This window comes from Miscanthus floridulus, chromosome 19 (assembly GCF_019320115.1).
Source record: "Miscanthus floridulus cultivar M001 chromosome 19, ASM1932011v1, whole genome shotgun sequence".
In the NCBI taxonomy this organism is placed as follows: domain Eukaryota; kingdom Viridiplantae; phylum Streptophyta; class Magnoliopsida; order Poales; family Poaceae; genus Miscanthus; species Miscanthus floridulus.
In genome coordinates, this window is record NC_089598.1 from 117,059,859 (window position 1) to 117,079,778 (window position 19,920).

Sequence of the window (19,920 nt, forward strand, 5' to 3'; positions counted from 1 at the left end):
TGTGAGGTCCCCATCACAATTAGTCTAGCTAGGGCTCAGGTTGTGCTGCCTACAATTAGTAGCCGTAGCCACACAGGAATACGACAGTAGTGTTTACCCGTCGCGGCCTGCAGCTACGCAGTGTAGTGTACGCAACTGTGTACGCCGCCCCTTGGATTCTCTACGTACACTACACAACCATGCTCGCATACCGTGCTAGTTGATTAACAGCTCAATTAGTGGAGTACGAACACTGTGACTCTGTGAGTCGTCTGCGATTATCTTATAAAGAACCTGTAGCGCGAGCATCGATCGCCTCCTATATAAACTATCTCTTCAACTTCTGGTCTCACACTTAATTTGTTTTTGAGAGAGAGCGTCGTCAGCTACCAGCAGATCTTTGTAGAAAACCAAAGGAACAGAACAGCTAAGCTAAGCTGCAGCTGTCAGCGTCTGCGTCGTCGCCGCCGCGATGATCACCGGGCGGGACATCTACGACGTACTGGCGGCGATCGTGCCGCTGTACGTGGCCATGTTCCTGGCGTACGGGTCGGTGCGGTGGTGGGGCATCTTCACCCCGGACCAGTGCTCGGGCATCAACCGCTTCGTGGCCGTCTTCGCCGTGCCGCTGCTCTCCTTCCACTTCATCTCCAGCTGCGACCCCTACGCGATGCAGTACCGGTTCCTGGCGGCCGACTCGCTCCAGAAGCTCGTCATCCTGGCGGCGCTGGCCGTGTGGCACAACGTGCTCTCCCGCTACCGCCGTGGCGCGGCGGCGGCGTCGCTGGACTGGACCATCACGCTCTTCTCGCTGTCCACGCTGCCCAACACGCTGGTGATGGGAATCCCGCTGCTCCGCGCCATGTACGGCGACTTCTCGGGCAACCTCATGGTGCAGATCGTGGTGCTGCAGAGCGTCATCTGGTACACGCTCATGCTCTTCCTCTTCGAGTACCGCGGCGCCAAGGCGCTCATCTCCGAGCAGTTCCCGCCCGACGTCGGCGCCAGCATCGCCTCCTTCAGGGTCGACTCCGACGTCGTCTCGCTCAACGGCCGCGAGGCGCTGCAGGCGGACGCCGAGGTCGGCAGCGACGGCCGCGTCCACGTCGTCATCCGACGCTCGGCCTCCGCGTCCACCACGGGCGGCGGCGGCGGCGGCTACGGGGCCGCGCGCTCCGGCGTCGGGTACGGCCGCCCCTACGGCCCGTCCTCGGCCATGACCCCGCGCGCCTCCAACCTCACGGGCGTCGAGATCTACTCGCTGCAGACGTCGCGGGAGCCCACGCCCCGCGGCTCCAGCTTCAACCAGTCCGACTTCTACGCCATGTTCAACGGCAGCAAGATGGCCAGCCCGCTCGCGCAGCCCGGCGCCGCCGGCGCACGCGCGCCGGGGCTCGACGAGCAGGTGGCCAACAAGTTCGCGACTGGGAAGAGCGGCGGTGACGCGATGGCGTACCCCGCGCCCAACCCCGGCATGATGCCACCGCCACGGTACGTCAGTGCACTGTCCCCAAGTTTTTTTGTTCGCTAGTGCTTCCTTGCAATTCGTCTTATGTATGTATGTGATCTGCTAATGATGGTAAACCTGACATTTTCATTTGGCAACGATGATATTATTAGGAAGAAGGAGCTCGGGGGCTCCAACTCCAACAAGGAGCTGCACATGTTCGTGTGGAGCTCCAGCGCGTCGCCCGTGTCGGAGGCCAACCTCCGCAACGCCGTCAACCACGCCGCCTCCACCGACTTCGCTGCCGCGCCACCGCCACCGATGCCGGTCGACGGCGCCACCCCAAAAGGTGACACACCATACCATACCAACATTCCTCTGTCACAAACTCACAACTCACAACAGGCGGTGATGGTGATCGCAGCACACTCTAATTAAGGTCATTAGCATTAGTAAGTAGTGATCAAGTGTCATCTACTTAATTCAGGCGTGAGTGGGACTGTGACGCCGGCCAAGAAGCCGGACCCCGCGGCCAACGGCGGCGACCTGGAGATCGAGGACGGCCTCAAGAGCCCCGCGACGGGCCTGGCCGCCAAGTTCCCCGTGTCGGGCTCGCCGTACGTGGCCCCGCGCAAGAAGGGCGCCGACGCGCCGGGGCTGGAGGAGGCCGCGCACCCGATGCCGCCGGCGAGCGTGATGACGCGCCTCATCCTCATCATGGTGTGGCGGAAGCTCATCAGGAACCCCAACACCTACTCCAGCCTCATCGGCCTCATCTGGTCCCTCGTCTCGTTCAGGTGCGTGCAAACCTTAACACCGCTTGCTAGCTAGCTAGCTCCTACATATCCAGCCATGGATTCATCATGCATGCATGAGTAGCTCCTACATGAATTCCAAAAGTATAGCAGTTCAATTCCAGAAAGATTTAACGAATCCAAAGGGAGACTTGTCGAGATACGAAATAAATCAAGATTATTGCTTGTTACTCTCCCTAGGATTAGCATTTGCATGTGAGAGCACATGAGAGGTACGTCCGTCTCGGATCTGGCACATGCAGGGAAGATGCACACGCAGATGCAGGTCTTATGTGTGAGGCCTGGAGCTTTGCAGCAGACCAAATCAGCCGCGACTGCCGTGTTTGTCTCCATCCATCTGGACGGCGCAGACATGATCGACAGACAAGCTCATCCACCATCCATGGACTAAAATGCACGATGCGTCGTGTCCTTGAAAAGGCACAATTATATGCACGCGTCGTGAACTATTTTATCCGCACATCTAGAGGGGAGCTGATGAAAACAGCAGGCATTTCTAGGAGAGAGTGGCACATGCTATATATACCAGCATCTGCAATACATTGATTCTGTTATCATGCAAAAATTATCAGCATGTTCGCTTAGTCGTGTTTGGTTTATAAGCTATGACTTTGGTTGATTTGGTGTGAGAGAAAAATATTGTTCGTTGGCTGAAAACAAGCCAAACAAGCCCAAACGAACAGGGCGATACTACTGGTTAACATGGATGGATTAACAAATATTATTTCTGAAATTTCAGGTTTAACATCCAGATGCCCTCAATTATAAAGGGATCAATATCTATATTGTCCGATGCAGGGCTAGGCATGGCTATGTTCAGCTTAGGTACACCGTTGGCATTTTGATGCTTGTTCATTAGACTATTAGAGATGTTATTTACTTCAACCGAGAAATTCTGACGGTGCAACATTTGACCTAGGTCTGTTCATGGCTCTGCAACCAAAGATCATCTCTTGCGGTAAGAGGGTGGCGACGTTCGCCATGGCGGTGAGATTTTTGACTGGTCCGGCGGTGATCGCGGCTACCTCCATCGCCATTGGGCTCCGGGGAGTGCTCCTGCACGTTGCCATCGTTCAGGTTGGCCACCAACACCATAATATCGTACTGCTCTAATTTTCAAGCCTTTCTAAGGTGACAAGTGATTCGTTTCAAAAAAAAGAAGGGGGGGGGGGGGGGGGGGGGATAAGTGACAATCATGCTGATTACTGTAAAACGTACGTGTGATTGATCAACAGGCTGCACTTCCACAAGGCATCGTTCCCTTTGTGTTTGCCAAGGAATACAACTGCCATCCTCAAATACTTAGCACAGCGTAAGCAATTCTATGCTCAAACTTTGCAGATATACATCTTATGCTTATATTAGCTGTTGGTTTATGTAACTGCAGCAAGTTAACATCTTGTATGCTTGCAATGTGATTTTTTCAGGGTTATATTCGGGATGCTCATCGCGCTTCCAATCACAATACTCTACTATGTTCTTCTTGGAATTTAGATTTCTGGGTAGGCAGAAGTAGGATTCTAGGAATGTAGCAGTGAATGCATGCAAAGTGACAAATTGGATATCTTGAAGACCTGAAGATCATCTGAGCAGAGAAATAGGGGAAGCTAAATAGGACCCTATAGAGAAATGCAGAGGAGGAAAAAAAATCCTTGATTCTATTTTTTTATATTTCTTTTGTTACTGTTTTAGATTCAAAGTAAAGGTTAGAGCTTTGAGTACGGAAGATTGAACAGTTAACCGGGCAACTTGGTACTAAAGATTCCTACCAGTTGATTCCTTTGTCCAGAGACACATGATCTGCAAATTTCTGCCTGATCTCATACAAATAGGGATAAAGTAATAGAAGTGGTTCTCAAATTGCATGGCAAGATCGTCAGACCAATCCAGCCTGACATCTTTTGGGAGAGAGTTCATGCCTGCCTGTAGCTTTGCTTCGACTCAGTCTCTGGCTCCCTGCCTGCGTGCAACTTTCCAGATACTAGTAGTAACTCTGGACGCTAAACTCTGAATCTGTATCTGCCATGGATTATGCTTAGCAAGCTAGTAGTAGTATCTAGTTTCAGCATTGTTGATTTAGGCCTGGCTTAGTTTCTCCCCTAAAGTTTACTCCATATCTCATCCAATGTTTTGAGACATGCATAGAGTATTAAATATAGACTAAAAAATAACTAATTGCACAGTTTGCGACTAATTTGTGAGACGAATCTTTAAGCCTAATTAGTTCATGATTTGACAATGTGGTGCTACAGTAACATATGTACTAATGACGGATTAATTAAACTTAATAAATTCATCTCGCGGATTATTGACGGATTATGTAATTTATTTTTTTATTAGTATCCGAACACCTCGTATAACACCCTATATGACATCTGATGTGATACCTCGAAACTTTACCGTGTGGATTGTCTTTTGATGTGTAAAGGCATTATGCAGCTTGCATTGAAGAGTCCAAAGCGATGCAGGCAGGCACGCACGCACGCACTGGCTTCTAGGGATTCAGCGGTGGACCACATGAGGAAGCATCTTCTTGTGATTGTTAATGTTGTTGCCATTTTTCTTTTCCTTGTCTGCCCAACTCAATTAGTGGTGGTTAACTGTGATAGGGTCAAATGTCAGCTAGCAGATGGTCTGCTCAAACGCATGTGAAACCTCTGTTTTGTTTTTGCTGCTGCATGCTAGTGGTCTGTCCTTTGTTGCATGCATCATCATACTACTATATTGTCTAGATCAACCAAGCTCTGAACTTATTTTAATGAGTGATTACATAATTAGTCTTTAGTCTGGTTATTTTAATCATGATTCTTGATTGCCTCATGAAGGCCGCCTTCAGAGCCCGGACTATAGGTGAGGAAGGGTGTCAAAAGTTGCCACTTAATGTGAATATCTGATATGAAAAGGGAGTGTCATGAATTGTATGAAGTCGATTCAGGGCCTGTTTGGTTTGGAGTGATTAATGTTTAGTCACCACCTTTTAATCAGTTTTAGTCCCTAAAATACTAAACATAGTGACTAAAAGGTTAAGTAGTTTAGACGTTTAGTCCCTTTAGTCCTCTAGGGATGACTAAAAGGTGACTAAACTTTAATCCAGTGACTAAAGGACCAAATAGGGCCTCAGTATGAGTGGCGAATTGCCAAAAAAAAAATGCGTGGAGTAGACAAGGTAAAACATTGCAAGTTGGGTGGTTCGTTGATTGGAGATTGACTCCAAATGTCAGCAAAAGTAACCGGTGGTAGAGGCCAGCAGTCAACGGATTCTAATCGAAGGAAGCAGTGGCAATAATTAACCACTTAACCAGCTCAGGTTGTCTGGGGATGATAATTGATGTAGTAGTATGCTCTATGCTATATGCTGCGGCACCGGTTAGTCAAGCACTCCACATCAGTCTTGGAATCTCAAGAAAGATTTGGATATCAGAAATCTTGAGCTCATCGCTTGAACAGCAGGCATCTCTGTACCGATCTTGTCCACTCCATGCGCAGATATGCTACGAGTACTCTCCTCTGGTAGAGCGTCTCGGCGACATTTCTCAGGTCGTAGGACTCTCCGTGGAAATGAATTTTAGGCTGGGGTTAAAAAAATCCCCTCATCTGTCCCACGCCAAAGCACAGGTCTAAGGACCGGTCCGTTCTCACATGGCGACGGTGCCGCTGTGTATGGGTGGGGCAGGGGTTCAAGGGTTTTCTGGATTTGTGTGAGAAGGTTCTTCTTCTTAATGCAATGCCCGGTGTGACTTTTCCCACACGTCCAGTTTTTTTTTTTTTACTCTCCTGGTTCCATCAGTTTACCTCGATGACAGTTGACAGATCATATAGCTTGATTAGCTTCGTGATAAGCAATTGTGTAAACATTTGGTTGCCAGAAAGATGAAGGTAAAGTGGTCCAGAAATGGATCGGGCGGGCCGTTTCCGCATCCCGTTTCTTGTTCGGGCCGGATGGTTCAGATGACTGGGCCGGTGGGTGGGCTCAGTCCTCGGCAGCGAGAGGAGCGTTGCCTTTGTTGTTAGTGGATCGATGGCACCGCCGTGAGGAGTGAGGACAGGTCCATTCCACTGCCATCGCACGCATTGGAGGGGACTCAGCACGTATTATAGTTGGGGTAGCGCCGGGACGTCAGGTCCCAGTCCCGCATTCGGGCAGACACCTACACGTCCTTCAATGGCGCGCTACCGCTAGCTTATAGCCGACAGTGCCATGGCTACCTGCACTAGCTTTCTCTTCATCGCTAAATAGCCCTACATATAAATCTACTTTTGCAACACCCAGACAGGGCCGGTCCTGAGTTTTAAGGGGCCCAGGGCGAAACAAAAAAATTGGGGCCCTTATATATACACATGAACGACAAAATTCTTTTACGTATTCGAGAAAAAAAGCGCATGAATGACGAAATATTACTAATGAACACTTAAATAATACAAGCCCAAAAATGATATTCATAAAAAAAAAACAACTCATATATATTATAAATTACCATAAAAGTTTCGGAGCTAAGCCCCTTTGTCGAGGACCGCCGGCCCCGATAAAAATTTTAAATCAGTAGAAAATTATTGTTTTCTATTGTTGATATCACAAGTAAACCTAGTTTATAATGTTGAAGATCCCATTTTTTATGTCATTTAACCTCTCTTGAGATGTTGTATAGATCTCAACTAGTTCTTTTCTCAGTGTCGGAAGCATATTTTCTTGATGACATGTTAGTAGCATGGGATTATTAGCTGAGGTAAAATCTAATAAAATAAAAGGACGTTGGGGGTGGTTTTGGGGACTTCGCCATATTGGTGCACACTCAGTTCATACGGAAGCCAATCACGAAAGCCAATCTCCAACTCTTCCCTGCGGGTGCCGTGGGCCTTAACGAGTAAACGAAAGCATACAGGAAAGCCAATCTCCCTCCGACTCTTCCCTGCAAACGAAGGCATAGCTGTATACGTGTATACCTGAGGTGGAGCCCCATAGGATTGGGGGCCCAGGGCGACCGCCCCGCTTGCCCGCCCTCAAGGCCGGCCGTGCACCCAGATAGAACAATTGCAACATATAATTGAAATAAATAAAACGTTTGAAATATACACTTGCAACATAGTCATTGTAACATATGCAACATCCAGATATAACACCTGCAACGTACATCTAAAACAGATAAAACATATGGAACGTGTTGTTGCAACATATGTGTGAAACATATGCAAACATCCAGATCAAAACGCTTGCAACGTATGTCTGGGACAAATGAAACATTTTGAACAAACACTTGCAACATGCCTCTGAAACACTTACAACATATGCAATATCCCCGATCTACTTTTGCAAAATCCATAAAAAATAACCACAACATACCTTTGAAACGACTGAAACACCTGAAAACATACATTTGCAACATAGGGGAGGAAAGCCTAGGTCGGTCGATGTCAGCTGTAGAGGTCAGATCGGAGGCGCACGAGCACCACCAGCAACCAGCACCAGTGGCGCGCGTGAGCATCACCACAAGCACTGGCCTTGGCTCAGTCTGATGAGCGGCACGTGCTACGAGAGGGAGCGGGCGGTGCGGCACACGGCCGAAGCGAGGAGCGAGGTGCGGGTAGGGGCACAATGGATGGGGGAGAGGAGCGAGCGATGCAGGTGGGGCGTGCGGCGTCGCGAGAGTGAGGAGCGAATGAACGGCACAAGGTCAGGGCACGGTGGATAGAAGGTCGAGCGAAGTGAGCCAGCGATGTCCGGATGAGAATAAGAGACGGAGGGAGTCAAAGTTACGGTGCACGTCACGTCATGCGTCCGTCCGCAGCGAGTCGTTGGCGTCGGACGTCTTGTTTGTAGCATTATCGATTATAGTTTGTTAATTTTTTGAACATATATAGTTTTTCTTAGTATAAAAATGTGTATGTATTAAAAAATAAGTTGACTTATTATTTAACTATAATTTAGAAGAACGGTGGAGTAGATGATAAAATAGAAAATAATATTTTATTACTCTCCTAAAGTATTTGTCGAAGTTTATGTTTGTTCCTCAAAATTCAAAACCATAACTTGTGTCTTTGGACTCTCGAAACCACCTTGCCTTGGTCACAAAAGGTTTGTCAACTGTCGCCTGAGTTCACGTTTGATCGAAATTCAGAAAGCAAACAAATTATTTCTTTCGACTCTCAAAATCATTTCAATTACTTCCGTGTACCTTGCCCCGTTACAGTGGCTTGCAACGTGGTTGTATCCTTTTTGCTTTAAAATCAAATCTAGTGAACACCTGATAAGGTTTTTAAACCAAGAAAATATCTTCAAGCTCAGACAAATTGTAAGAAAAATCCTAGACATAGATTGGCATACTAGAAATCTGAATAAAATATTTAGAGCTCAAGAAATATCTCTAAAAGTTTCCAAAAGTTAGATTTATCTCTAGAAACATGGAAGAAATATCTAAAAAATTATAGAGATCCTAAAACTTTTTAACCGATGTCTAATTACAGTTTGCAAACTTTTCATAACAAAAACACGATATTCAACCAGCATGAATGTATGTTGCATTCAAGCTAGTTCCATCTCATATTTTTTTTGTGGGATATTATAAAATGTTCTTAAAACATTATTTAGAATGTTTTAGGCTGGATATTTTTTAATATTTTCCAGAGCTAAATTCAACTTTTGAAAGCTTACAAAGATAGGGCTCTAAATATTTTGTTTATGATTCTTGTGTCCCAATATGTCTCTCGGATTCTGTCGGGTTCATAAACCCGGGGTCCCTCATGAACTGGCTTCCCATCAAAAGTTTGGCCCAGCAGACAACATTGCGAACGACATGCAACTTCTGGGCCGGCCCAAATACCTAGACGATAGGTCAGAAGGGCGATCCAATCTCCGACCAGAAGGCCTCGCTAAGGCGGAACAAACGCTCGCTTCCGACTCCGGCCCGCCGCTCTGACCGGAAGGCCTGGCCAAAGAGGAACAACGCTCGCTTCCGGTTCTGGCCCACCTTTCCGACCAGAAGGCCTGGCCAAACATCACTTCCGACTCCGACCCACGTCTCCGACCAGGAATACACCGAACCTCTGCTTACAGCTCCTCTCCAACTGGCACAGTCGGAGCCAACTAGGACCAACCGACCGGGGACGTCTGCTCGATAAGGACCAGTCAACGGGCGGAACAAGTAAAGAAGGACGCTCAAAGTCAACAGCAATACCGAGCATCGTATCCTGTGCACCTGCAAGACAGTACCCTGCAACCTTCCTGGCATATCAGAACCCAAGCAGTGTTGTGGGCGCCGATATTTTCTCTACAGTGTTGTGGGCGCCATCAACTCCCATACCAGACAAACACGGTAAGGCTCCCCCCACATGCCTCTGGGCATCAGCAGTGTCGCGGGCGCCGATATTTACCATACCGGGCGAACATGGTAAAACCCCATATGTACCTCTAGGCATCAACAGTATGATAGGCACCGACGTCTACCATACCAGAAGAAGACGACACAACCTCCCACATGCATCTAACATTAACAGTGTTAGGGGCGCCTACAATCATCTTGTACCCGACGGCGTGGGCAGTAAGACTTAACATACGTAAACTCTCTCTCTTGTAAGGCCATCTCCTTCATCTATAAAAGAGAATGCGCTCTCTTCCAACAGATGGATCCCTCAGTTCACTTACATCGATTCATCCGTTGTAGTTTTAGACACTCTAAAGCTACACAGAGCGCACGCTCAAATACTTAGCACATAGTGGAGCTCCCGTCACTCTCACCCCTTCAGACCAGAGTTCGACCGGATCTCTTATACCCCCATCTTTCTCTCTTCCGTTTGTAACCCCACAGCAAACTTCGAGCACCTGGGCTCAGGAATAAAGTTACCGACCGACTCAAACTGGACGTAGGGCATGTTGTCTGAACCAGTATAAACCATGTGTCAATGAGTGCTAGGCCACCTTCGATCACAATGTACAACAAAACTATAAATATTTACGGGTTGATCACTTTCTGCACCGACATATTCTTTTTTGGGATTCTTAGGAGCTTGAAATATATTATTTATTATGGTTTACAGATCTTAACCAAAAAGGATGAAATCACCTTAAAACCCAATTTCAACATGGGTAGGGAAGTAATGTAAATGGTTTGAGAGCTGAGGAAGGCAAGTTATCGAGTCTATAGAGTTAAAAGGGAAAACTACAGCATATTCGCTTGATCGTAAATGATCATAAATTTTTAGCCAGAATACTATTTTTCTTTCACACCAAACCAGCCAGTAGTAATAATCCACAATCTTATACGATCGTTTCAGCCCCAGCCGAACAGGCTGTTAGATTCCATTGATAGTAGAGAGCTAAAATAGACATTTTGAGCAAAATAACAGGCTACCACTCACACCGTCCATCTTCTTCTACCTACTTCTTGATTGTCGCTTATCTAACTACCTTCATCTGATCCAATCCAATCTGACCCCCATGGACCGCGTCTTGCCTAGACGCCAACGCTTTCACCAAACCAAAGACTCATGACCACTTCTGTCACCTAGGGCTGACAATAATTAACGCTCTATGTTGCCATTTTATTGGTCGCCCTATGTCGCCGCCTCCTCCACTCTGTCGTACCCAAAACGAGACTACATATGTGTCAGTATATGTGTATGTGTACGGAGAGGCTGCCAGGTGAGACCAGGCTATCAGGCAAGCAATAGCAGTGTTAAAAGGGAAACCATCAGCCAGAGAGAAGGGTGTTGAAAGAATTATTCAGAGACTTCTTCGTGGACGCGTCTGTTCATCTTCTTCTCTCCATCTACCACGAGCTCCTCCTCTGCTGTACTTCTAGGAACTTCTAGATCCTTCTAGGTGCCCTTCTCTAGTTCTTCCTTCCCAATTGCTTGCTGAACTTGAGACCTCGCTCTCTCCTGAGGTCCTATGCTCCGATTGTATCTAATTCGAGTGATCCTGTGAACCAGTTGAGGAGTGTTGCTTACAATCTCCCACCGCCCAAACAATGGTGCCCCGACGCCTCGTCTTGGCTACCCTGCCACCCGGACATCCTTTTAACCATATAGGTAGCTTCAAAATTGTGACAACCATCGAAGATCGAACTATATAAACCTGAAAACCTAAAGTCCTAAACCCTTTACTCCTACGGGAATCATCGGGTCCGATGCTGCCGCCGAACGGAGCGCGGGAAGCGCGTTCGGCGTGGGACGGCGGGAAGTGCGCGGGAAACGTTCGAGTGCCGCGCGTGAAGCCCAGATACGATAGTTTATCTTATTTTCTTTTTCTTTTTTTTTCTTATTCTTCTTATTTCTTTTCTTTTCTCTTTTCTTAATCTTTTTTCTTTTCGTGCTTCATGGTTTATTTTTATTTCCTTTTATTGTTTTATGTCATTTTTTATTATCTTTTCATTTTTTATATTTTTATGTTTCTATTTCTCTTTTCTTTTTTCTCTCCTTTCCTTTTTTTTATGTTCACACGTTATACATCTTCTATTTTTATCTTTTCTTTTTTTCTTTTGATTTCTTTTCATTGTTTTTTCTTGCTTCTATTTATTATTACTTTTTCTTTCCTTTTTAGTTTTCTATGTTTTGTCATTCTTAATTTATTTTTCTTTTTTTGTCCTTATTTAAGTTATTTATTTCTTTTATTTTTCTATATATTTATCCTTTGTTAATCATGTTTTTATCATTTGTTTTTATTTTATTTGTGTCTTTTTGTAATCATGTTTTTATAATTATTTTATTTGTTCTTTAATTTTATTTCTTTTTTCTTATTTCTTTTCCATTTTTTCTGTTTTTGTATGTTTATTATTATACTTTTTATTTTTTTACTTTTCTTTTTCTTTTTCCTTTCCTTTTCTTCTCTTTTCTTTTCTTATTATTTTTTATGATGTTCTATGTTGGTTTTTGTGATGTTTTTATAGTATACATGTGATGTTTTTTATTTTTTTTGTTCACGTGTTGTACATGTGATGTTTTTTTGTGTTCACATCATATACATGTAATGTTTTATAATGTATTTTTGCAATGTTCATGTAATCTACATGTGATGTTATAGGTGTTTTTTATGATGTTCATACAGTATACATATGATGTTGTATGATGTATTTAGTGATGTTTACGTAATATATATGTGATGTTCTATAATGTATTTAGTGATGTTCTATGGTGTATTATTGATGTTCACTTAATATACATGTGATGTTTTATGATGTTTTTAGTGGTGTTCACGTAATATATAATGTATTTTAGTGATGTTCTATGGTGTATTTAGCGATGTTCACTTAGTACAATGTGGTGTTCTATGATATATTTAGTGATGTTCTACAATGTATTCAGTGATATTCATTTAGTATACATATGATGTTCTATAATATATTTTAGGATATTTAAAAAGTATCCATGTGATGTTTTCTTATTTTTTTTTTCTATTACGTGTTTTTATTTTTATTTTTTCTTTGCTCTAGATTTTAATTTTTTATTTTATATTATGTATTTATTTTTATGTATATTATAATATCAATTCTATGAACCTAAAACTAGAATACTGTTCTTCTAAACAGAGAATATTTTTTTTACGAAGATGGAATATTGTTCTATAAATATAGAACATCATCTCTACTCAATAAAAGAAAATATTCTATCTTTATAAAATTAATGTTCGTTAAGAAACACAACGATGCAATCAAAATTTAATTTAGATGGACGGTTTAGTAGTTATGACTTTTTTTAATCTATACCGCACGTAAATCAATGTACTCGTGCCCCCCCCCCCCCCCCCCCCCCCCCCCCCCCCCCCCCCCCCCCCACCCCACACACACACACACACACACACACACACTTCCTGTGCTTGCGGTCCCCCCACTTCCTTGCGGTTGCCAGGCTGGGAGCGGGAAACCCTCCCGCGCGCTCTGCGCGGTACCTAGCAGCCCTCTTACTCCTAGCCCTACCTAGTGGCAACCGATGGCATAAGGAAGCGGACACAGGAAAAGAAGTGAAGGAGGAGGAGCAGGATATGACACGTGAGATGGCAGCGAAGCGAAGGTAGGAGGGGTGTATGGCGCGCAGGAGATTCCTGTGGCGTCCTTTTCGCCACCACTCAATGGCGAGAGGAAGGCCGGGTCCGCGTTAACCCGGAGGCTGCAGGCTCTATCAATGGATCGACAATGACACCGTTGTGCACCAGATACAGATAGTCCACGCAAATCCAGAGGGAATCTGCCATCACACACTTGGACTCACTTCGTAGACGTTGGAGGGGGTACGTCTTTTTCGCTCGGGTTAACCGTGTGATCGGGCTGATCGAGAGTCCGCGACAGGCGACACGCACCGAGCACCGTACGTAGACGTATGTAGGTGACGGCCAAAGAAAAACCGCAATTTTTTTTGTGTGTTTTCTCTGAACAAGCAATCCATCGATCGGCAGCGCGAATGTGTGAACGAAGATAAAAGAACATCCTTTGGATAGCTTAACCACGAGCCTTCGATCTCATAATAGCAAAAAAAAAAAAAAAAACCAACTTCGAAAACGCCAAGAGCATATATATCCGCTCTGAAAACCGATCTACTAGCTAGTAGGTTAAAGTTGCCAACAAGTTCGAGTTCGAGTTCAACTTCTTACCAAAACGGGCGACCACCAAAACCACATCTCTTCGATCGCTTCGTCTGGATCGGAGACCGGAGTGCCGGAGGAGATGATGAAGATAGAAGAACGGATCGAAGGGATAGGAAGGGCCGGACGGCTGACGATCGATGTCGATCTTGTTCTAGTCATGCAGAATGGCCGGGTAGGTGACGAGGCGCCTGGCGCAGGCGGTGCAGGCGAACCTCCGCTTGGTCCTGCGGCAGAGCGGCAGGCAGCAGAGCACCCACTTGGCCTCCACGTCCGTGGCCGCCACCCCGCCGCCGCAGTAGGGGCAGCTCCCGGGCGCCTTCTGCACGCCCAGCACCTTCTCCTCCTTGCCGCACAGCATCGCCGCGCCGGACGACGACGACCCTCCCGCCGCAGCCATCCCCGCCATCAATCCCGGCCTCACTTCGCCCTCTGGCTCTCTCTCACTCTCACACTCTCTGTGCAGGGACGTAACAATACAAGTAGGACAACAGCTAGCGAGCTGAGGGTAGAAGCTGCAGGTGTGCTTGACCGCAGGACGTGTACTAGATCGCTCGGTGCTGTGGGCTAGCTAGCTCTTGTCAGTTGAGGACACATCACGTCACGGGTGCTGCCGTGCAGCAAGCGCTGGCTGGCCTGCTGGCCGGCGATCGATCGAGCTAGCTAGCTGTGTGCCGGTACGTGGGGCTCGCGTGTTAACTCCGGTGGGGTTCTCGCAATCAATTCTCTCCTGCCTTTGTGGTTGGTGCGGTTGCCATGGCTGGCGTACGGCGGCGCGCGTGAGCGTGAGCTCGCTGGGGGATTTATCGTCATGTGTGTGTGGGCGCTGCCCTGCATGCCCGCCCAGTGCGGCTCTCGTCAGCCGAGTCTGTCGTCGTCGTTGCGGACGAGCGTGGAGGGCCGATGGGACGAGGGGGCCGGCGAAGCATGCGCGCGCATGGTGCGTCCGTCGTCGAGTGCGGGTTGACGTGAGGGCCGGGCGGGGCGGCAAAGCAAGCTGCCTTTGCATGGCGCGCGCGCGGTAGGCTCGGCGGTGGACGGGGACAAGAGGACGCGGCGGAGATGCGCGCGTCGACCGGGCCGCTTTTGCCTGGGCTTATTTGTATAGGTCACATGTACTGCTTGGCCTGTGGGGCCTTGGGGGTGCGTGGTGGTGGCCACTGGGTAGTAGCCCACGTCCTTCATGCGAATCGGTGCGCGTCGTTGCATGACCTGCGTCCAACCTCGTCATCATGCCTGTGTCCCACACCGTATGTTCGTGTATGTACATGTACTAGCTTTAATCTCGTATACCTTTAATCTCATATACCTGTACAGATAGAGAGACCACTAGCGATCATTGATTGAAATAAAACTTCAACCATTGAGAGCCACATCATCACTGTTATTCTAGCCGTCTCATCTTAGCTAGGAAATTCAATCCTGGCCATTTCTATTTTCTGCAGATCTATACGCTCCGACGTTTTGGTTTGGTACTCTCTTAACCTCCTATAACCGATGAGACATAATGCATAATTGTGGGAGAGAATTCTAGCGTTCCATTGCCATGCCACCGCCCACCACTCCTTCTGGCCTATAAAATCAACCCAACCCCAATTGCATTCTCTATATTCTCGATTAAACTATAACCATGTTCTCCTTTACAACTAGATCAAGCTCCATGTGTGTTTATTTACGATGGAAAACCACCACGTAAGTTTGCCAAAGATCATGACCGATGCCTCACCAGCATCAACGTCTCGTGGACACAGAAACTTTTGAACGAATATGGAGTGCATGAGCTTTCCAAGGTGACGTCGGGGTTCGTCACACGGGAACAACGAGTCTAACACTGAAGCCCCTAGGTTCTCCTCGATCAATTGATTTAATTAAGCATGTGGATTCATATTATATTAGGAGCATTCCAAAGTATATTTTCATTCCCCTATTGTCATATGAATCACTTTTGTTTATGTATCAAAATATCATGTCGCTATTTTGGTATATATGAGATGTGACCAAACATTAGATTGATTTCAATTACATATCTTTTTAACAAGATTTTTGCTTTGATTTAATAGGCATTTAAACATAATTCTCAAATTTCCACGGCAAGTCACTAGGATCATCTAGTTTGGTTAGTAATAAAACTCAGTCTGAGTGGTTTCTTTCTTAGGTCAATTTTAGTGGGGAGTTTTATGAAAGGTACCACAACATTAAATGAGAATACCGTGTTAAGGCCGACTGTAGCTTGCCTCTAGACAAACAACCGGGTGGAGTTGCTCCCATAACATATCCAACTGATTCATTTAGAGCCTGAGGACCCAATAGGGGCACTCGCCCTACCTCCACTTCATCGCGGATCCCCACCCCAAATCACCCCTACTGCTAGGTGCTAAGCCATGGACGCAGCACAGCACTGAGAAAGACGATGATCCAAACCATTACTTTGGGTCTTATGGGCCGTGGCTTTGGGCTGGCACACCTCATATGACCATATGGGCTTTAGTTTAGATATTCTTTGCCGTAGTCGTAGACTGTACTGTCGTCTGCAGTCCGCCCTTTCCTTTCCCTATCACATCTACGCTTCATGTTTCCGATCGCAAATCCAAAGTGTTGTGCCGAACTGCTTGCCCCTGCAGTCTTCTGCTAGTTTGCCTCATTCAACTTGCTAGACAGTCCATGATGACGTGACACACGTGAGCTGAGTTCACGGCCGCCCATCGCCAGTGGAGAATAAGGGCGTGTTTGGAAGCGTGCCTCAACATAGCCTGACTGCGTCCCTGGGCTGCAAGTCCCATGTTTAAGCCCGCTCTAAAGCCTGGCCCGTCTGATGTAAAAAGCGATCTCTCTCTCTCTCTCTCTCCTAGCTTTGAGGAAACGACTTCCCCCTCCATTTTTTTGCGTCCTGGCCAGCAGCAACGCTCACGCGGCTCGCAGCAGCCCTCAGCGCGGATGCAATCACCTCCGACGCTTTCCCTTGTTAGATTGATCTCTAATCCCAAACTGGACCCAACGGCCCAGTTGGGCCTTTGATCCGCGCCCTGATCGGGGGCGCCCAACCCACTATGGCTGGAGGGCCCCTGTCACACTGCGCTATATATAGAGGTGGGGGCCAGTGGCTCTGAGTATGAGGTTCACCTGAGCCGAGCTCCCCACTGAAACCTAAACCCTAATCTGATCTAGAGGGGTGCAGCTAGTGACGGGAAGCCACCAGCCGTGCCGCCACTGGACTACATCATCGAACTCCACTGCCTTCGCTGACCTACCGCCACTAGACGGTGTCACCTACGACCACTACACCGACGCCCTCCAGCTTCACCGACTCCATGGCGGACGCGAGCGGATCTTCCTCCAAGGGCACAGACGGTCAGCCCTTTCCATCTTTTCCTCTCCCTCTAGATTTAGTAGTTCAAAGTTCTAGGGTGTGTTCATCATATTTATAGTAAGATGTACCTGCTAGATCTACGGCTAAGGTCCTATTCTATCCAACAATGGTACCAGAGCCAGGTCTTCTAGGGTTTTTAGATCTAGATCGGGTGAACGAAAAACACAGTGAAATCGAATCCCTAACCCTAGTTTTGATCCGAAATTTCTAACCCTAACCGGACAAAAGAAAATAGAAAAGAGACTAGGAGGGCGGCGGGCGTCACAACTGCCGGTCACCACCGCCGCCACGCTGGGAAAGGTGCCGCGCTGCCGTCTTCGCCCGCGCGCGTCAAGAAAAGAACAGATCCCGTTCGGATCTGAGAAGAGAAGAGAAAGGGGTCTCGGCATGCGAAGCCGAACCCTAACCCACGAAGCACTCGCTGGGGAAGATGAATAGTGACTCCAGTGAGTCAAACCCTAACCCTAACTTGACTTAACCCTAACCCTAATCCCCAATTGGATGAAATCCAAAAGCAAATGAAGAAAAGGAAAAAGGGGAAGAAGGGAAGGGCCCTACCTCGCCGTGCACCGCGCTGCCGCCTCACCGGCGCGTGGGAAGATGGCTAAGCCATGCGAGCTCTGACCAAGGGCACTGCTGCTAGTCCGCTCGACGACGACGCTCTCACCCGCGTGGGGAGCGCGCGCGTCGACGAAGGGGCCGACAACGGCACCATGTTCCTTTTCGCTCGGTCGCCGCTCGCTGCTGCTGCACTGAGGAAGAAGGAGAGCGACGAAGAGAGAAGGGAGAAGAAAGAATGGCACTAGGGTTTTAGGGAGGGCGTCGCGGCGCCGTTTCGTTCGACCGACACGCGCGCGGCCGTCTGATGCAGATGAGCGACCGAGATCGACTGGACCAAAGGCCGACCCAAGCGGGCGAGCGTGGCCGCGTGACTTTGTTGGCCTAGGCCTAGGTTGCGGCCTGGGTACGGGCAGCGCGCGTGCAAGGGAGCTAGGCCGGGCGGTTTTGCCGTTTTGGGCCGACAAACAGTATTGATTAAGCCCAGTTCTTTCCTTGTTTTTTTGTTTTCCAGTAAATGCTTATTTCTAGAAAATGAAAAATGGCTTAAAGAAAATAGTAGAAATGTGAATTTTCCTTGTGGGTAAAATTCACCTATCATGTTTAGGTTTCCACTGCTAAAGAAATTGTTTATTCTCTAGTTATTTTGAACCAACATGATATTTAATTGGAGAAAAAGATATTTTGACATTATTATGATGTTGTTATTTTCTGACCAACGTTGTTAATAACAATATCGGAATTTTAATGATTTTATGCAATATTTTTATTTCTGCCCAACGGTGATGTAGATTTAATGTATAAACAGTTGTATGTTTTAATTTTGACCAACGTTGGAATCAAGGCATGCAATTGTTGTTATTATTTATGTTCTCTATATGAATTATGTTTTCAGGCCGATACAACTTGATGGGTTGTATCAAAGAGATCCCCACTCTCAAAGGTGATAAGTACACAGAGTGGAAGAAAAAGATTGACATGGCCTTCATCTTGGCTGAGGTAGACTGGGTAGTCACCTCACCGTGTCCCACTGAGCCTATGGCACCGGTGAGGGAGACAAACGAGGCTGATGCCGCTTGGGCAACTAGAGAGAGGGATTTTGCATCCTAAAAGATGTTCTATGACCTTAAGCATAGGAAGTGGGTCACTGTCAACAAGAAATATTTGGCTGTGATAAAGAACACGATTGAGCTTGCAATTGTGGGCTCAATCCTAGAGTGTGACACGATCACCGAGTACCTCGATAGAATAAAGAGTTAGTTCACTGGCTCTTCAAAGACATATGCTACCCATCTGATAAAGTAGCTGGTGACAGAGAGGTACTCTAGAAATGGTGGCATAAGAGAGCACATACTAAGGATGAGCAATTTGACATCCAAGCTAAAACCAATGGATCTGGCTCTCAAGGAAAAGTTCCTTATCTATCTAATTTTTGCTTCCTTGCTAAAGAAATTTGACACTTTTGTTGTCAACTACAACATACAGCCCGAGAAGTAAGACTTAGAGAGGCTCATGGCTATGTGTGTGCAAGAGGAGGAGAGAATAAAAGCTGCCAATGGTGGCACTATCAATTATGTGAAAGACAACAAGAAAAAAAATAATAATGCTAACTCCTCAAAGTCAAAGGGAAAAGGGTCCCATGTTGCATCAGCCTCAGCAGAACAAGTTCACAATAGAGAAAGACCAGTGTCTTTATTGCAAGAAGATGGGACATTATAAGAAAGATTGTCCCGATTACTTAAAGATGGTCATGACAAAGAAAGGTGACAACATTATTACATTCATAAATGAATCTCTGTATGTACAGTATTCAAAATCTACTTGGTGGATTGACTCAGGTGCAACTATTTATGTTACTAATTCCTTACATGGATTCCGTTCGACGAGGACTACGCAAAGAAGAGAAAGACACGTTAAAGTTGCAAATGGAGTCCGAGCAGATGTTGAAGTAGTTGGCAATCTTTCTCTAGAGCTTGTTGATGGCTTCATACTTTTACTTAGAGATGTCCTTTATGTTCCCTTTTTATAGAAAAAACTTGATTAGTGTTTCATGCTTGGACAACGATGGATATGATTGCCATTTTGAAAATGGCAAATGTAAGATAACATTTAATAATGCATGTATTGGTCTTGCTATCTTACTAAATGAGCTTTATTTGTTATCACTACGTGATGATGTAAATGTTGT

At 46.5% G+C, this 19,920-nt stretch overlaps 2 protein-coding genes across 2 annotated transcripts; one reads left to right on the forward strand and one right to left on the reverse strand.

Annotated features, from left to right (window-relative positions):
- The first annotated feature begins 414 nt into the window (after positions 1 to 414).
- Positions 415 to 3,962, forward strand: LOC136528349 (auxin efflux carrier component 2-like). The gene is made up of 7 exons (XM_066521298.1): positions 415 to 1,470; positions 1,600 to 1,775; positions 1,914 to 2,223; positions 2,981 to 3,066; positions 3,161 to 3,318; positions 3,477 to 3,553; positions 3,669 to 3,962. The coding sequence occupies exons 1-7, from the start codon at positions 452 to 454 to the stop codon at positions 3,733 to 3,735; spliced, it is 1,893 nt and encodes a 630-aa protein (XP_066377395.1). The 5' UTR covers positions 415 to 451; the 3' UTR covers positions 3,736 to 3,962.
- Positions 3,963 to 13,803: 9,841 nt separating this feature from the next.
- LOC136525194 (uncharacterized) lies at positions 13,804 to 14,393 on the reverse strand. The gene has a single exon (XM_066518184.1). The coding sequence runs from the start codon at positions 14,214 to 14,216 to the stop codon at positions 13,962 to 13,964; it is 255 nt and encodes an 84-aa protein (XP_066374281.1). The 5' UTR covers positions 14,217 to 14,393; the 3' UTR covers positions 13,804 to 13,961.
- Between the last annotated feature and the right edge of the window lie 5,527 nt (positions 14,394 to 19,920).

What these genes read in the sequence shown, in the direction of transcription:
- LOC136528349 (XM_066521298.1), top strand. Translation starts at nt 452, where the DNA reads ATGATCACCGGGCGGGACATCTACGACGTACTGGCGGCGATCGTGCCG. An exon ending in CATGGCTATGTTCAGCTTAG is followed by an intron (nt 3,067 to 3,160) that starts GTACACCGTTGG and finishes CATTTGACCTAG; the next exon opens with GTCTGTTCATGGCTCTGCAA. An exon ending in CCTCAAATACTTAGCACAGC is followed by an intron (nt 3,554 to 3,668) that starts GTAAGCAATTCT and finishes TGATTTTTTCAG; the next exon opens with GGTTATATTCGGGATGCTCA.
- LOC136525194 (XM_066518184.1), bottom strand. Translation starts at nt 14,216, where the DNA reads ATGGCGGGGATGGCTGCGGCGGGAGGGTCGTCGTCGTCCGGCGCGGCG.